The 18940-nt window shown below is 39.9% G+C and overlaps 2 protein-coding genes across 2 annotated transcripts; both read right to left on the bottom strand.

Moving 5' to 3' along the window:
• Positions 1-5293: 5293 nt before the first annotated feature.
• LOC138012604 (neuroligin-4, X-linked-like) lies at positions 5294-12256 on the bottom strand. The gene is made up of 2 exons (XM_068859417.1): positions 10639-12256; positions 5294-8166 (listed from the first exon to the last, which is right to left on the bottom strand). The coding sequence occupies exons 1-2, from the start codon at positions 11775-11777 to the stop codon at positions 7536-7538; spliced, it is 1770 nt and encodes a 589-aa protein (XP_068715518.1). The 5' UTR covers positions 11778-12256; the 3' UTR covers positions 5294-7535.
• A 148-nt stretch (positions 12257-12404) lies between these two features.
• LOC138012603 (neuroligin-4, X-linked-like) lies at positions 12405-18424 on the bottom strand. The gene is made up of 2 exons (XM_068859416.1): positions 17129-18424; positions 12405-14700 (listed from the first exon to the last, which is right to left on the bottom strand). The coding sequence occupies exons 1-2, from the start codon at positions 18265-18267 to the stop codon at positions 14070-14072; spliced, it is 1770 nt and encodes a 589-aa protein (XP_068715517.1). The 5' UTR covers positions 18268-18424; the 3' UTR covers positions 12405-14069.
• Between the last annotated feature and the right edge of the window lie 516 nt (positions 18425-18940).

The raw sequence follows: 18940 nt of genomic DNA, 5'->3' as shown, positions 1-18940 counted from the left end.
CGAAAGTTCGGCAATGCATCCAAACGCTGATCGATGGCGCTCTACTGGGTACTCGCCCTAATTACCCACGCCCACGTTGCTGGGAACGCAGACTTATCTTCAGGTTGTGTGGTATTATGTGGAAATCTTCTGTATCGAAGAGGCGTCACTGTCGACGAGAATCAGGTATGCTGCAATTGTGACCCATTTCTTGGCAATTTGGCGAAACTCGGTGTACCAAGTTGGCAACAAATTTCATTACCAGAGAGACGTACATTGACGTACTGCTATCTTGCCACTTCGCTGTTATGCTGATTTGTTACATGAGGGACAACTTCCCCCAACAAGAGTGTCGCCTGGACCTCTCTGGATCTGATCTGGTTGAGGACTTTTGGAGCAAAAACGGCCAGTGGGTGGGAAATCACCATAATTACAACTACGCTGATTTGAGAAGAAATTCTACCCACATGATCCGTCTGGAAGAAATTCGTGTCGACCCATCAGCGCCAGAATTCGCGAAGCCTCACCCCAAACAAGAAAGTATTTGGCCACAGCAGTACGAACGACCCCTGAATAGGCCTGATCTAAGGGTTTATCCTGAATTTGGTACAGAGTTAGAGGAGTGGTCAGAAGGCATTGAGATTGCTAGGCGCTTAGCGAGGTTAGATGGAATGACACCGGAGGGTGACGGAAATGATCATGGAGATGACGATGGTAGTGATGGTCACGATGGTGGTGGTACAGACAACTGGTTTTGGCGCCTATTTGATTTTCCGGGTAACGCCTTTACTGAAGCCCCTGATGACAAATGCAGCCTGCCTACGTCTAGTGATGAAGAAGAAACTAGTCTTCTTGGACCAGATATCTCAGGTAAGTGAAATTAGTTTTTGGTGTAGGAAAACAATTAAAATTATGCTGAATCAAAGTGTCGCACTTGATATACCAGGCATTGAAAACTTACAAGAATTTTGATCTAACGTGCCTATTGCACACTACAAAGAAAACATTCTTTAATGGTTCTATCGAGGGTTTAATAATCCATGGTTACAATATGAACGGGAAAGATGCATTCATTTTACGCCCTGCAAGGAAATTAAAACTTTGTGATTCTTCTCACAGTTCCATTTCTCACAAAACCACGTTCTAATAAAAAGTTTGCACTTGTAACAGAAGATTAACTTTGGCATAGAGGATAAAACTGTTAGCTTTTGGTAACCTGGAAGGAGGCTTTGGCTACATATTATTCAAGGCTGAGCGGAGCTTAACATAAATTTATATTGTTTTGTTAGAAGACCTGTTACAACACAACAAAGAAGACAACGGAACGCACTCCCTGCTTGAAGGTCTAGACCACATCGATAATCCACATGAAGATCTTGAACATCCTCTATCCTTATCGTCTGAACAAAGGCAGCTGCATCACCCGAGAGTCACCATTCCTGAAACAGGAGGCGAAATATACAAAGCAACTCTGGTGTCTCTCTTGAATGAGGATCCACAATTATCCCATGACAGGTACAAAATTCTGTCTGCTTTAAAACGCTAGGGGAGTCTTAGTCACTTCAACTAAATCTAATTTTTAACTGAAGTTAAAGCATGAATAATAGATATATGGTATTAATGTTAAATCTTATCCTTTGAATTAACCTTTTTAGACTGGTGAGAGTTCGCCAACGACAAGAGTATCATCGTGGAACAAGCATGATTGCTGGCAGGAACAGAAGCCCCAACAGCACAGGAGTTTCTTTGTTCGACGATTACGCTGTTGTAGACAGGCACAGTCAGTCTTTCTTCATCGGGAGTCTTTCTCGCATGGTGCACGCAGGCAGTCATGGGAGGCAAGAATATAAGCGCCCTGTGGCCTATGACGATCCAAAGAGGGAATCTATAACCTGCTATTTTCAAGTTTATCAAAACGTCCAAGAGAATGTTCATGATGGCTTCTACAAGATAGGTGCCTCGGAGTTACGCCAATTACCATTTACTGACATCTTAACACAAGTTAGTCTGACTGTGTCCGAAGACGGAACCCTTCGTGTGCCTGACGACGAGCTGGCTGAAATAAGAAGTGGTGTAGCAAGAGTTTTTGAGTCCCAACCAAGACGACGACGTGCTACCATCACCACATCTGCCCCTCGTACAGAGGGAGAGCTGTCGCACCCACTCACGCTTGATGAAGGAATCGTGAGGCTTCAAGTCTAACCAGAGGAACAAAGTGATGGGGATCCGCGGAGATCAACTAGAGTACGAAATGTCCTATAGGCTAGTTAGGCTAATTAACACAAAGACAAAAGAATAATTTGTTGGCGGCCATTTTTGCATTTGGTCAATTATATACTCCATGTAAGGAGCATCCCTTGTTCACATAGTCCAATCAGAAATCGGCTTCTGATTTGAACAATGATCCGCGCCTTTTCAAAACAAGTTCGGCTATCGGGTTCAATCCATTATTGCATTCTTAAAACGGCTAGCAGATTCAATAATCAAATTCAATCATTAGATTCAATAATCAAATAATCAATTCAGTATTGCATTCTTGAAACGACTGGTGGGTTCATCAATATTCAAATGATCAATTCATTAATGTATAATCTTGAGGCGTACGCTTCACTTAGTTTGACTGTAATTGATCACCTGCTGTGTTATAGGACAGCAATTGCTAACTGTATGTTTTAAAAGCTGCTCAGCTCAAACTTTAGTTGCAAAATGACTGGTACTTGGGATGTAGCTGAAAGTTTCAGTAAAAAGTGTTTATTTGTGTAAATAGTTATTAAGTAAAAAAGTAAATAATTTGATTACATTGTAATATGATCATTGTCCTATAAGACAGTAATTAGATCGTGTATTTTCTATTATATACCCGGAATATACACAACATTTAAGCTATTCAGCCCAGAATTAAATTGCTGGAATTTTGGATATGTTTCATAGTTCAAGTAAATAATGATGATTTATGTAAATATTCATATGATCAACTGCTGGACCAATACACAGCGATCAATTCAAATTCCTGTTTTTTCTTTTATTCGAAGGTTACAGTTTATAAAATACATTAATGTTTTGTTCCTATAGGTAGCATATTAGTCATCATAAGGTAAGGATGTATTCTGTAGTTATGACGGCACATTATGTAACCCGTGTTGTGGAATTCTGAGCTCGAAACTTTGACATGCAGTCTTATATCCTACCTAACAAAAGCAGATAAACATTGCCTTTAACATTGGTCTGAACTAACGAAATAATTATAAGGCAAGGGTATCAAAATGTCACCGGCAGCCTCGCAGCCATTCATAGGCTTGGTCGCTGAGCAAACAACTGTAAAATGGCCTATTATAAATTGACCGCCATTTATGAATAAGGTCTATGTCGATACACACAACAAACTTTTGCGTTTCTCCCTTGGAATCGAGTCTTTATTGTCATTGACAATAACTATACAGCTTTTCAAACTATATCACAACTATTTTCTGAAGAGCTGATCAAAATTTTGTAAAGCAAGACGCCTATAAAGGCGTTTCCCTGGGATGCACAAACAATTAACACTAATTGTCCAGTTACAGTGAACTTCAACTACAGGTGAACTTCGGAAAATGGCGAGAGATTACCAGAAAGATAAATCTGTAATTTAACTTAAAGTTGTGTGTTGTAGAAACTCTTATTATTAATGTTACTAAATATGCAAATGCAAACAACGAAGCCCTATTAGGGGTTATCAGGATATGGGATTTTTTAATTTCTTTATTTTTTTGAAAGAGACTTTAATCAAATCCCGCAATTTTACTTTCTTCCTTAATTCCGTTCATCAAAAAATTACAAGATCAGTTCTAAATCATCCGAAAAACTTATTACAAATTATCATCCCGTGTTCGAAGTCCGGTTCCGTAATCCTAGTTTAGTTCCTTGCAAACTTAATCTGTCGTGGCGAGGACAAAAAGAATTGTTCCTTGGAAACGGTTTAAATCTGCTGTGGCGAAGACAAGAAGACAACATCCGTACTCCATTTCTCTCAATGCTCAAAAACCTAAAATCCCGTAATTGCGTGTTCTATAGTCCAGTCCAACAATTTCATAATCGTAATTTCAGTACTGGAGTAACTTGGTAGCAAACGTTCCACAATAACTTGAAATCTCGTCAAGAAAAGAAGCTTAAATCCAGTGGTCCAGTACGGATTTAAATCGCCAAAACTCTCTCTATCACCGATTCAAAACTCTACAAAAGCTACAAGTAGTAAATAGTTTTCAGAAACTACAAAAGTTCGTCATGATTCTACGCTCGAGCTGAAAAAAGAAACTATCAAAAGCGAAACCAAAATACCCTTGTGATCGCTTATCGAGAGAACAGACACACAGCCGAAACTGTTCTGTGTCTACCACATACGGTCCTGAAAAAAGAATCGTCGGTACAATGGTACCTGACCGTAGCCCTTTGGTCGAGAAACTAATCTTAGCCAAAAGGCCGAGAAGCGATCAGGATACGGGATATTTGGGCAAAAATATTGTAGGGATACGGGAGGCTACGGGGGGAGAGGATATTTATTAATATAGGAATGCATTGCATACGTGTGGTAGTGCAGTAACTTGCCAGTGTTTTTTTTTCCATAACGCTAGGATTTCATGACTGTAATATGTGGCTCCAATAGTACACGGTATTTTTTTGGTATCGTAAATCATTGCAGTGCCATGGTAGATGTCTTTGCTTAATACCCCCCTGAGTAGACATGTGGCTCACTAAAATACTAAACCCAGTGAGATTGAAGAAAATAAAAGGAGATCGAGAAACATTGTATTCAAGGCTGACATGTTGATCATTAACAACTTCTTTTTCACCGCAAGCTTAAGCGTGTACTCTAAGCTTATGGCCCGCCCTGTCCGGGGGGGTTAGTATTTGGATGGGATGGATCATAGTTTTCTGCTACAACATGGCGACTGGAAGCAAACCGTTGATTCTACGACTAATTCTTACTTTTATGTTCGTCAATGGCCTGCTGAACTTCTGCTAAAAGGAGGATATATTTCTATCTTATGGGTTGCGTTCTGCTGTTAGATGGGAGGCGAGAGCGGCGAGACAACTAGCCGAAACTTTGAAAGATATCAGGCAGCGCGGTACCGGTCGTGACCGCGGAAGCGCATTTTTACCTTCGAGAATCAACTACACTGCGAACGGTAACAGTACTTTTCAACTCCATCGTATCATTAACGCAAGAGACGTTCAAACTAATCCGGGACCGACAAATAGCATGAAACAACCAAAATATTCCTGCAAGGTGTCCGGTAAGAACATCGATCGAATCAAGATGCCTTGCTGTGTTTTTTTTATTTTTATGTTTTTGTATTTTAATACTGTTTATTGGTTTTCATATTAATTACATCTACTGCACAGAGAACCTTACACTAAACCACGTAAGTCTCATTTAATGCATACTATACTTATGACACACACACATACACCGCTTTCCTAAGCCCCAAGAGTATCGCATTAGACTAAGAACAATACACAAGGTACAAGAATATCAGACTGATAGAATATTTACATATTTGCCCCACTTCGAGTAGTGAACAGAGAGTCGATCAACGTTTGACTTGGCAATCATTGTCTCAAGTTGATATACTATATTAATTTTTGCGATAAATATCCTAATACGGGGTAACTTTTTATTGCATCTACAAGAGTAGAGATATTGTCTCGCTATCAACAAGATATGGTTTACATATAATTCATCTTCGCAAGAGAAGATCCCAAACAATATATCTTTAAGTGAGAGCCTTTGAATCTGAACACCTTGATCACCAAGCCATTTAATGACTTCTGTCCAGAAGCTCTCGGAATAGTTACAATATACAAGAATGTGCTCAAGGGTCTCGTCCGCATCTCCACAAAAAGAACACGCCGGAGATAGATAAATGCCAATCTTATGAAGAAATACATTTGTGGCTAGACACTTATTCAGGACTTTGTACTGAAATTCATGTAATTTCGTGTAAGAAGTGACACGAAAAGGCAGGCTATATATTTTTTTCCAATCCAAGATGTCGGCCGGAAATTGGTGATTAAACCTTAACTGAGCAGTCGGCGGAGTGATTACTCTACTCCGAAGCTAACAAATCCGGGACCGACAAATAGCATGAAACAACCGAAATATTCCTGCAAGGAGTCCGGTAAGAACATCGATCGAATCAAGATGCCTTGTTGTGTGCCGATTTTAATTCATGGATGAATGCTAAATGTCTAGGTCTAACTAAGGCTGCTTTCAAGTACTATTTGGATTATCGTGACATCGACTAGACATGTTCATTGTGTAGTCTTCCCTACGCGACCATGGATTACCCGTTTGAAACACATTCCAAAATACAAGTAAATACACCTAATACCACGATGGAAACGAGCTACTTTGAAAGCGATTATGCTAATAAGGATAAGAAAAACAATTCGAAAAGCGCTTTTGTTGCACATTTGAATATTAACAGCATACAAAACAAGTTTGCAGAACTAAAATTATTGAATGACGAACTGAACGCCTACATACTTATTGCATCGGAAACCAAAATTGATTGTTCGTATCCTGATGACCAGTTCAGTTTACAAGGATATCAGTTTTATCGCAAAGACAGAGTCAAAGGAGGAGATGGGCTCATTGCTTATTTCTCTACGAATATACCCTCTAAGAAACTGAAACTGCCAAAAGCCTATAAGATGCTAGAAGCTATAGCGGTTGAATGTAGTATAGACCTAGGGCGGTTCTACAATGTTATAGAACTTTGTCAGAGCATATTATAATCTCATATTTTATCACGCGCTATTTAGAGCTCTTCTAACTAGAGCAATCCTAAGATGCTACATGACTTCCTAATGTCAAGACCTGCACCTTTATGGATTTCATCCCCTACTCTTCTCGAATAGTGTGTATACAGGTTCAAAATGAACTGTATTAAGAGACTGGTGAAAATAGCGAATAACGCTACCTTTATTTCCGGAAAAAATCTAGCAGTAGCCGTGCCAAAAATAGACAACATCGAAAACTGATGGGTCGTATTCCATGGCAGATTAAGACTTCTGGTTTATGGATTTCTTCTGTAACTTAACACAATTATACCAAGTTGACACACTGAAACTACAACATGGGGACATTTTATGTATCGTTTTCATTAATGCACGAAGATATTTATTTGTTACCGAAACTAAAGTCTTCTTAAAGAGCAGATTCTGGCAGGTGGTTCGTCGGTCTCGTTCGATCACGTGAGAGATTCCTTTACGGTTGTTGAGACCTTAAGAGCTCGATTTTGGAACATCCCGTAAACGTTTCGAACCTGAAAAACCACTATTGAGACAGCGATTCGTTTATTTTTAGATGAAGGTAATGTTTGGTGCTTTGTGACCCCTTTGGTTAAAAGACGAATAAAAAATTGTACCCGAGATATGCTCGAAATTTTTCGGCACAAGGAGAAATCGGAAATATTGCTCGTTTTCACGTACTGTATGCTACGGCGGATAAACTTCATGATATTGCAGAGAAGCTCTAGAAAAAAGGAAGACTTTAGAACAAGATTCTGCAAGTCTGCTCACATTAAAACGATGGCTGAAGTAAAGTTGATGATCACAATCTGAAGAAATGTTCCTATGGTAACACCCCTGATGGCACCGCTGATCACTTCCTTGTCACTTTCAATCCTAACTTGAGTTAATTTCGGATAGTAATCATTCCAGAATGCCATTCGGCGAGGATTAAACGACTCTGCCATCTTGGGATTTGGGTCAACTTTCAGGTAAGCTCTGTGAGATGAGTTGTATCTCTCCCAGGGAATATTGCCGAGCGTGGGGTTGCCGGATCTAGCGAAATTCACATGAATGGCCATTATCAGTAAACTAACGTTCCGGTCAGCTTCGCTGTTGATGGAAGAAAACATCGGGAGCAACGGCATCCCAAAATCAAACGGCACGTTTTCTGCATGAGCTACACCCATCCAAGGCTCCGTACGTGAAAGGCTGAACTTTGCCTGATGGGCAAACTCGTACATGTACACGGGTGCGAACTGGCTGTGAATATCAGCGACTTCATGACTGGGTGCAAAGAACAGGTAATCACCAATCATATCTACAAGCTGACGTCTAAGTGCGAATTTGTCATTGTTGTCGGGCCATGGGGTGTACATGAATTCCAAAGCATTTCCTAGTAAGTGAGCAGTACCCTTCCTATTAAAAAAAAAAAAAAAAAAAAAAGAAGAAAGAGAATTAAGGAATGTCTTATTTATCACGGCTGCCACAAGAAAGAGATATATTTTGGGACAATGACTCGGACTACTGCGCGGGACTGAGGTCAAACACACAATAAACCGTCAGCAATTAAGCCTCAGCTTCTCGATGATTGGTGCAAGAATTGTAATCACGAACTTGGAGCAAAGGTCGCCGGTTAAACATCCCTCACTCTCTGTATATGTATATGGATAGACTTCAAATTTTGCTCGCTCCTAGTTTTGTTATTACGAGCTTTCGAACGGGCGATCGGGTAAAACGACCGACTTGCTTTCAAAGCAATGGGAATGGGCCACGTGAATTGAAACTCTTTTCGGGTGTATTTCGTTTGCCACAAATTCCCCACGATGAAGGTTTAGGGTCAATTAAAGGGGAACTGAAGGGAAAAAAAATAAGTATTTTTTATTTACACTGCAGACCATGCACAATAATGTTAGGCTTTCCAAAAACAATGTTGGAAAAATTGCTGATTTTGGCCTTCATTTCTCCTTCAAAAAAACAATTTGCGATTATTTCGTTTTCCTGGTCTAAACAAGTCAAAACACGAGCTGTTAACATAAGCGGATCGTTGAAAGGAAAAAGTTAATTGATGACTGCACGGACGAACTCGGAAAAGTCAAAGGAGAACTGTGAAGAAGTCGTGGATACATTACTTACAAAATCTATCAATCAATCAATCGTTTATTTACCCACGTAACGTGCAGTGAGCTAAAAATTCGTTCAAAATACGTACGTGCTAACATTAAATAGCCTTAAAATATAACGTCTATATATGTAACAACCAGGTTTATATATGTATTAAAATGAAAAAAAAGTGAAAAGTAAAATACGTAACTACAAATGACACAGTATAAGGGTAAAAATGTCTACTACACAAAGTCAAACTGGAACTAAAATGATTTGTTCTTAATCAACTTCGCAAAAGCAGATCATGAGATTTCCTTTCCTTACGTCGGGTTCAAGGGAGTTCCAGATTTTAGAGGCTTGGTAAGTGAAAGAGTTCTTCATCTAGTAAAGGTTAAGACCACTAAGATTAACACCACTACCCCTTAAGTTATAATTTGAGTCTTTAAAACTCATAAAGTCACGGATATACCTAGGTCCGTTGCAGAATAAAGATTTACAAAGGAACAACTGAAGCGAACTGCATATTCTCCTATGTTCTAGAGTTTTGATGTTCACAATCCCAAGTAATTCATGATATGAGATATTTTTACCGTAACCTAAAATAGATCTCGCATGATATCATGAATTATCAAAACCTCGTGTCTGTGTTATCTGCCTCAGCCTTCGGCTTCGGCAGATAACACAGACCTCGGTTTTGATAATTCATGATATCATGCTCAACCTCATCCAATAATTGTTTAGCATCATCTGCGTAAAGCCTTAAAGACATATCCACGAGGGACGAAAAAGTTCAAATCTTTAATAAATATGTTAAACAAAAGAGGCCCCAAAAAGTGGTAGGAGTTATGTTGCAATCAGTTGCTTTCTGATCTTGTTAGGAATTCGTGTTTGATGTTATCTAAAAAAAAAAAATGTAGCCTGTTCCAGGCTCCCAGCAACTGCGTGCGACAAAACGAGTGGTGGCCTCGACCCAAGCCCCACTCGTTTTTCGCCCGCAGTTGTTTTCGTTTTCTCGACTATCTGGGAGCCTGGAACAGGCTAAAAAGAACGCGTTATCATTGGCAGGCTACAACAGGTCATTTTCAAATATCTGAAGGGTCTTCAACCATGTCAACAGCTACAAATGCCTCAGTTTGCATAAGTAAAAATAAGGATTTGTGTCCAAAACTTTTCAACCTTTCACGAAATCTGGAAAGGATCATGAAAAGTGCTGTAACAGTATTTAGTTGCATTTTATAACCAGGTGAAAATAATCACCGAACTTTTCACGAGGCTGTTAAAAGCCTATGAAGTACCAGAGGAAAGCCATTTAGCTAGGAAAGAATGAATTCGTCTTTGATTCTTATCATAAAGGAATGCTTAACTGTTCAGCTACAACAAGGTGATACCGAAAACATCTGGATATATCTCGACTTTGTCTTTTACATTTAAGAGCCTCTTAAATATGCTACAAGTATACCTTATAGGTTTTGAATTCGACTGAGTGAGTGAAAAATTGGCATATTGATTGAAAATTGATATTGGTCGTTGACTTATCGATTGAGTGACAAATTTGCATATTCTGACCCCGAACGATAGTCGTTCATACCCTTCGCGTATCCACGACTTAAAATCGAAATTATGACCGTTGCGTTACATAATTAAGTTTCCTGGAAGCGAGGCCATTCAAGCGCATAGTAATTGCACAAGTGCCGTCAAAAGTGTTTCGGCACTTTTTTAAATCCACCCTTCCCAACTGAGAAATTACGGAAGAATCACGGTTTCTGTATACTACAATTTTCTTACCTGTTAGTTTCAGAGTCCGCGAAGCTTGTCAGAAATGATTTGAACAAAGCAGGGCTCACTCCGTTGCTTACGCTCCGCATGAGATGAAATGAATTGTTAACTAAAGTAGGGAGAAAAGATGAACCCTCATGGCTAGTAAAACAGATCATAAGCGGGACTTTGGTGAATTTTCCTTGTTGTCGCAAATTCGTTGGTGTATCATGAAGAAAATTGCTATCCACGACCGGTGCAAAGTTAATTTCACGAGTAAATGTTTGCGGGATTAACTCCGCGGCATTCTGAACCTCCGTGGCTGTCTTGCCACGTATGCAATCCACCATAACGTTGTGATTGCTGCTTGGACAGCTTAGCTTATCAGAAAGGTCTTTAGTGAAGCGAAGGCCAAAAGAACTTGGCTGAGTCGCGAAGGGGCTCAAATCCACCCCGCTCTCTGCAATTGCTTGCTGAAAAAGATCTTTAGACAGAGGAGATAACAGGTGAAGGGCAACACTAGTTCCACCAGCGCTTTCCCCAAATATTGTCACTTTGTTGGGATTTCCGCCAAAATTGGCAATGTTCTCCTTGACCCACTTAAGTGCTTCCACCTGATCCAGCATTCCGAAATTTCCAGGAGCTGCGGAATCTCCTGTCGTCAAGAATCCAAACGGACCGAGGCGATATTGAACTATCACGACTACTACTCCCTGAAGGGCGAGAATGTCGCTCTGAGAGGTAACGGCCGATCCAAGCTGATATCCCCCACCATGAATATAAACCATCACCGGTAAACTCGAGCTGATGTTCGGAGAATAGACATCAAGATACAGACAATCTTCACTGTAAGAAAAATTCAAGGCGAACATTCTCATGAAACTATCGAAACTCTTGCTTTGCATGCATACATTTCCATGCTGCTTGGCATCGCGAACATCATCATTCCAAGCTGGAAGAGGTTGTGGCGCTTTAAACCTTAACTCGCCAGTCGGTGGTGCAGCAAAAGGAACGCCTAAAAATTTGCTGACATCTTTGAACGGACCTGAGACATTCGGATACGAAGCTTTGAATCCTTCGATATCTCCGTACTTTGTTGAGACTTTCACTGAGCAAGCCAAAGGCAAAAATGCAAAGAATAAGAACTTCTCCAGTTGAGACTTCGACATCAGTGCTTCTCTTGGAAACGTGTACCTTCAAAGCTTGTTTCACTTTGATGCGATAGTAGGGTAACTGCGCTAAATAAAGCTGGTTCAAGCACTTTTCAGAAGCACAAAGTCAGCAATCAAGTTAAAACGATACATGTATATGGAAATGTGAACTATATCGCTGACGTCACTCGAGTGCTGACATACGCAAACCAGACCGCCCCCTTTATAGCTGTTTCGTAGTATGCTTTTCGACGCATTTTCGTGGTGCTCGCATAAAACCTGTATACAAAGACTTGAAGCAAGTAACTGATGCTGAGGGTTTTTTAATTACTAGACTGGTAATCAGTGCACTATTGTGTGATGTTAAGTTACTCGTGATAAAAGGAACTACGAAGACATCTGCGGTTTACCAACTGTCTTCCCAGGCTTTTGAATATTCACCTACACCTTTGGAAAAATGGAAGCTCGTTATGCTCCGTTTGGCGCGATTTAAATATTGACGTTAGTGTGTCTGCTGGAATAAGAGAATTTAAAAATACTATCTTTTTGTCATGAAAATGTGCCAGTTGCCAGAACAAAAGAGTCCTTTGTTCGTGGTTAACCTAATTTGTATGATTCATGCAAAAATTCCAAAGGAAGCATCAATAGTGACATCAACACTTTTATTATAAATCTGAGAAGCCATTTGTTTTTTTCTTTATGATCATACAATACAATACAAAACTTTATTTATCACGGAATCCAAATAATTCACAACTAAGTGTTTTCGCAAGGAGCCGTGCGCTATAAATACTTTATAGCGTTATACGTTAAAATATGAAAATGACTTAATTAACTAACCTAATTACAATCTAGTTAACTACATCAGTCTCTAAAATCTACTTCATTCTACATCAGTCTTGGCCTCGCGAGACAGATTATTCCATGCAACAGCACCCCTGGATCGGAATCTGTTTAGGGCCTCGGTGTTTGGCCTTGGAATGAATAGATTATCAAGTGAAGCTGTGATCTTCGCAGTTATGAACGCAATTTTTGCAATTGCGTAAAGAAGCCTTAAAAATTGTAATTCATGGGTGCTTTCAAGTACTATTTGCATTATCCTGACATCGACTAGATATGTTCATTGTGTAGTCTTCCCTACGCGACCATGGATTACACGTTCCAACATACAACTAATACCACGATGGAAACGAGCTACTTTGAAAGCGATTATGCTAATAAGGACCTTCCGAATTTCCAGGCGAGTTCGACTCTCGAAGAAAGGAAAAACAATTCGAAAAGCGCTTTTGTTGCACATTTGAATATTAACAGCATACAAAACAAGTTTGAAGAACTAAAATTATTGAATGACGAACTGAAAGCCCATGTACTTATTGCATCGGAAACCAAAATTTATTGTTTGTATCCTGATGACCAGTTCAGTTTACAAGGATATCAGTTTTATCGCAAAGACAGAGTCAAAGGAGGAGGTGGGTTCATTGCTTATTTCTCTACGAATATACCCTCTAAGAAACTGAAACTGCCAAAAGCCTATAAGATACTAGAAGCTATAGCGGTTGAATGTAGTATAGACCTAGGGCGGTTCTACAATGTTATAGAACTTTGTCAGAGCATATTATAATCTCATATTTTATCATGCGCTATTTAGAGCTCTTCTAACTAGAGCAATGCTAAAATGCTATATGACTTCCTAATGTCAAGACCTGCACCTTTATGGACGGATTTCATCCCCTACTCTCCTCGAATAGTGTGTATACAGGTTCAAAATGAACTGTATTAAGAGACTGTTGAAAATAGCGAATAACGCTACCTTTATTTTGGGAAAAAATCTAGCAGTAGCCGTGCCAAAAATAGACAACATCGAAAACTGATGGGTCGTATTCCATGGCAGATTAAGACTTCTGGTTTATGGATTTCTTCTGTAACTAAACACAATTATACCAAGCTAACACACTGAAACTACAACATGGGGACATTTTATGTATCGTTTTCATTAATGCAAGAAGAGATTTATTTGTTACCGAAACTAAAGTCTTCTTAAAGAACAGATTCTGGCAGGTGGTTCGTCGGTCTCGTTCGATCACGTGACAGATTCCCTTACGGTTGTTGAGACCTTAAGAGCTCGATTTTGGAACATCCCAAAAAATAAAAAATTGTACCCGAGATATGCTCGAAAATTTTCGGCACAAGGAGAAATCGGAAATATTGCTTGTTTTTCACGTACTGTATGCTACGGCGGATAAACTTCATGATATTGCAGAGAAGCCCTAGAAAAAAGGAAGACTTTAGAACAAGATTCTGCAAGTCTGCTCACATTAAAACGATGGCTGAAGTAAAGTTGACGATCACAATCAGAAGAAATGTTCCTATGGTAACACCCCTGATGGCACCGCTGATCACTTCCTTGTCACTTTCAATCCTAACTTGGGTTAATTTCGGATAGTAATCATTCCAGAATGCCATTCGGCGAGGATTAAACGACTCTGCCATCTTGGGATTTGGGTCAACTTTCAGGTAAGCTCTGTGAGATGAGTTGTATCTCTCCCAGGGAATATTGCCGAGCGTGGGGTCGCCGGATCTAGCGAAATTCACATGAATGGCCATTATCAGTAAACTAACGTTCCGGTCAGCTTCGCTGTAGCGGGAAGAAAACATCGGGAGCAACGGCATCCCAAAATCAAACGGCACGTTTTCTGCATGAGGCACACCCATCCAAGGCTCCGTACGTGAAAGGCTGAACTTCGCCTGATGGGCAAACTCGTACATGTACACGGGTGCGAACTGGCTGTGAATATCAGCGACTTCATGACTGGGTGCAAAGAACAGGTAATCACCAATCATATCTACAAGCTGACTTCTAAGTGCGAATTTGTCATTGTTGTCGGGCCATGGGGTGTACATGAATTCCAAAGCATTTCCTAGTAAGTGAGCAGTACCCTTCCTATTAAAAAAAAAAAGAAGAAGAAAGAGAATTAAGGAATGTCTTATTTATCACGGCTACCACAAGAAAGAGATATATTTTGGGACAATGACTCGGGCTACTGCGCGGGACTGAGGTCAAACACACAATAAACCGTCAGTAATTAAGCCTCAGCTTCTCGATGATTGGTGCAAGAATTGTAATCACGAACTTTTAGCAAAGGTCGCCGGTTAAACATCCCTCACTCTCTGTATATGTATATGGATAGACTTCAAATTTTGCTCGCTCTTAGTTTTGTTATTACGAGCGGGCGAACGGGCGATCGGGTAAAACGACCGACTTGCTTTCAAAGCAATGGGAATGGGCCATGTGAATTGAAACTCTTTTCGGGTGTATTTCGTTTGCCACAAATTCCCCACGAAGAAGGTTTAGGGTCAATTAAAGGGGAACTGAAGGGAAAAAAAATAAGTATTTTTTATTTACACTTTAGACCATGCACAATAATGTTAGGCTTTCCAAAAACAATGTTGGAAAAATTGCTGATTTTGGCCTTCATTTCTCCTTCAAAAAAACAATTTGCGATTATTTCGTTTTCCTGGTCTAAACAAGTCAAAACACGAGCTCTTAACATAAGCGGATCGTTGAAAGGAAAAAGTTAATTGATGACTGCACGGACGAACTCGGAAAAGTCAAAGGAGAACTGTGAAGAAGTCGTGGATACATTACTTACAAAATCAATCAATCAATCAATCAATCGTTTATTTACCCACGTAACGTGCAGTGAGCTAAAAATTCGTTCAAAATACGTACGTGCTAACATTAAATAGCCTTAAAATATAACGTCTATATATGTAACAACCAGGTAGATATATATATTAAAAAGAAAAAAAAATGAAAAGTAAAATTCGTAACTACAAATGACACAGTATAAGGGTAAAAATGTCTACTACACAAAGTCAAACTGGAATTAAAATGATTTGTTCTTAATCAACTTCGCAAAAGCAGATCATGAGATTTCCTTTCCTTACGTCGGGTTCAAGGGAGTTCCAGATTTTAGAGGCTTGGTAAGTGAAAGAGTTCTTCATCTAGTTAAGGTTAAGACCACTAAGATTAACACCACTACCCCTTAAGTTATAATTTGAGTCTTTAAAACTCATAAAGTCACGGATATACCTAGGTCCGTTGCAGAATAAAGATTTACAAAGGAACAACTGAAGCGAACTGCATATTCTCCTATGTTCTAGAGTTTTGATATTCACAATCCCAAGTAATTCATGATATGAGATATTTTTACCGTAACCTAAAATAGATCTCGCATGATATCATGAATTATCAAAACCTCGTGTCTGTGTTATCTGCCTCAGCCTTCGGCTTCGGCAGATAACACAGACCTCGGTTTTGATAATTCATGATATCATGCTCAACCTCATCCTATAATTGTTTAGCATCATCTGCGTAAAGCCTTAAAGACATCCACGAGGAACGAAAAAGTTCAAATCTTTAATAAATATGTTAAACAAAAGAGGCCCCAAAAAGTGGTAGCAGTTATGTTGCAATCAGTTGCTTTCTGATCTTGTTAGGAATTCGTGTTTGATTTTATCTAGCCTGTTCCAGGCTCCCAGCAACTGCGTGCGACAAAACGAGTGGTGGCCTCGACCCAAGCCCCACTCGTTTTTCCCATGCAGCTGCTTTCGTTTTCTCGACTATCTGGGAGCCTGGAACAGGCTAAAAAGAACGCGTTATCATTGGCAGGCTACACCAGGTCATTTTCAAATATCTGAAGGGTCTTCAACTATGTCAACAGCTACAAATGCCTCAGTTTGGATAAGTAAAAATAAGGATTTGTGTCCACGATTGTGTTTCACGAAATCTGGAAAGGATCATGAAACGTGCTGTAACAGTATTTAGTTGCATTTTATAGCTGCAAAAGAACCAGGTGAAAATAATCCCCGAACTTTTCACGAGGTTGTTAAAAGCCTATGAAGTACCAGAGGAAAGCCATTTAGCTACGAAAGAATGAATTCGTCTTTGATTCTTATCATAAAGGAATGCTTCACTGTTCAACTACAACAAGGTGATACCGAAAACATCTGGATATTTGTCGACTTTGTCTTTTACATTTAAGCGCCTCTTAAATATGCCACAAGTATACCTTATAGGTTTTGATTCGACTGAGTGAGTGACAAATTGGCATATTGATTGAAAATTGATATTGGTCGTTGACTTATCGATTGAGTGACAAATTTGCATATTCTGACCCTGAACAATAGTCGTTCATAACCTTCGCGTATCCACGACTAAAAATCGAAACTATGACCGTTGCGTTACATAATTAAGTTTCCTGGAAGCGAGGCCATTCAAGCGCATAGTAATTTCACAAGTGGCGTCACCCTTGCCAACTGAGAAACTACGGAAGAATCACGGTTTCTGTGGACTAGAATTTTCTTACCTGTTACTTTCAGAGTCCGCGAAGCTTGTCAGAAATGATTTCAACAAAGCTGGGCTCACTCCGTTGCTTACGCTCTGCATGAGATGAAATGAATTGTTAACTAAAGTAGCGAGAAAATATGAACCCTCATGGCTAGTAAAACAGATCATAAGCGGGACTTTGGTGAATTTTCCTTGTTGTCGCAAATTCGTTGGTGTATCATGAAGAAAATTGCTATCCACGACCGGCGCAAAGTTAATTTCACGAGTAAATGTTTGCGGGATTAACGCCGCGGCGTTCTGAACCTCCGTGGCTGTCTTGCCACGTATGCAATCCACCATAACGTTGTGATTGCTGCTTGGACAGCTTAGCTTATCAGAAAGTTCTTTAGTGAAGCGAAGGCCAAAAGAACTTGGCTGAGTCGCGAAGGGGCTCAAATCCACCCCGCTCTCTGCAATTGCTTGCTGAAAAAGATCTTTAGACAGAGGAGATAACAGGTGAAGGGCAACACTAGTTCCACCAGCGCTCTCCCCAAATATTGTCACTTTGTTTGGATTTCCACCAAAATTGACAATGTTCTCCTTGACCCACTTAAGTGCTTCCACCTGATCCAGCATTCCGAAATTTCCAGGAGCTGCGGAATCTCCTGTTGTCAGGAATCCAAACGGACCGAGGCGATATTGAATTATCACGACTACTACTCCCTGAAGGGCCAGAATGTCGCTCTGAGAGGTAACGGCCGATCCAGACTGATATGCCCCACCATGAATATAAACCATCACCGGTAAACTCGAGCTGACGTTCGGGGAATAGACATCAAGATACAGACAATCTTCACTGTAAGAAAAATTCGGGGCGAACATTCTCATGAAACGATCGAAAAGATTGCTTTGCATACATACATTTCCATGCTTCTTGGCCTTGTGAACATTGGGTTTCCAAGCAGGAAGAGGTTGTGGCGCTTTAAACCTCAACTCGCCTGTCGGCGGTGCAGCAAAAGGAACGCCTAAAAATTTGCTGACATCTTTGAACGGACCTGAGACATTCGGATACGAAGCTTTGAAGCCTTCGATATCTCCGTACTTTGTTGAGACTTTCACTGAGCAAGCCAAAGGCAAGAATGCCAAGAATAAGAACTTCTCCAGTTGAGACTCCGACATCAGTGCTTCTCTTCGAAACGTGTACCTTCAAAGCTTGTTTCACTTTGATGCGATAGTAGGGTAACTGCGCTAAATAAAGCTGGTTCAAGCACCTTTCAGAACCACAAAGTCAGCAATATTAAAACGAGACATGGAAATGTGAACTATATCGCTGACGTCACTCGAGTGCTGACATAAACAAACCAGACCGCCCCCTTTTTGTTCGCTTATAAAACCTATACAAAGACTTGAAGGAAGTAACTAATGCTGAGGGTTTTTTAATTGCTAGTCTGGTAATCAACGCACTATTGTGTGATGTTAAGTCACTCGTGATAAAAGGAACTACGAAAACATCTGTTTACCAACTCTCTTCCCAGTCTTTTGAAATGTTCACTTACACCTTTTGAAAAATGGAAGCTCGTTATGCTCCGTTTGGCGCGATTTAAATATTGACGTTAGTGAGTCTGCTGGAATAATAGAATCTAAAAATACTATCTTTTTCTCATGAAAATGTGCCAGCTGCCAGAACAAAAGACTGAAAAGAGTCCTTTGTTTGTGGTTAACCTATGATTCACGGATATATTTCAAAGCAAGCATCAATAGTGACATCAACACTATTTATTGTAAATCTGAGAAGCGCATTTGTGTTTTTTGTTTATGATAATACAATACAATGCAATACAAAACTTTATTT

Source organism: Montipora foliosa, chromosome 8 (genome assembly GCF_036669935.1).
Source record: "Montipora foliosa isolate CH-2021 chromosome 8, ASM3666993v2, whole genome shotgun sequence".
Taxonomy (NCBI): domain Eukaryota; kingdom Metazoa; phylum Cnidaria; class Anthozoa; order Scleractinia; family Acroporidae; genus Montipora; species Montipora foliosa.
The sequence above is the reverse complement of the archived record's forward strand: the minus strand, read 5'-3'. Positions and strand labels throughout refer to the sequence as shown.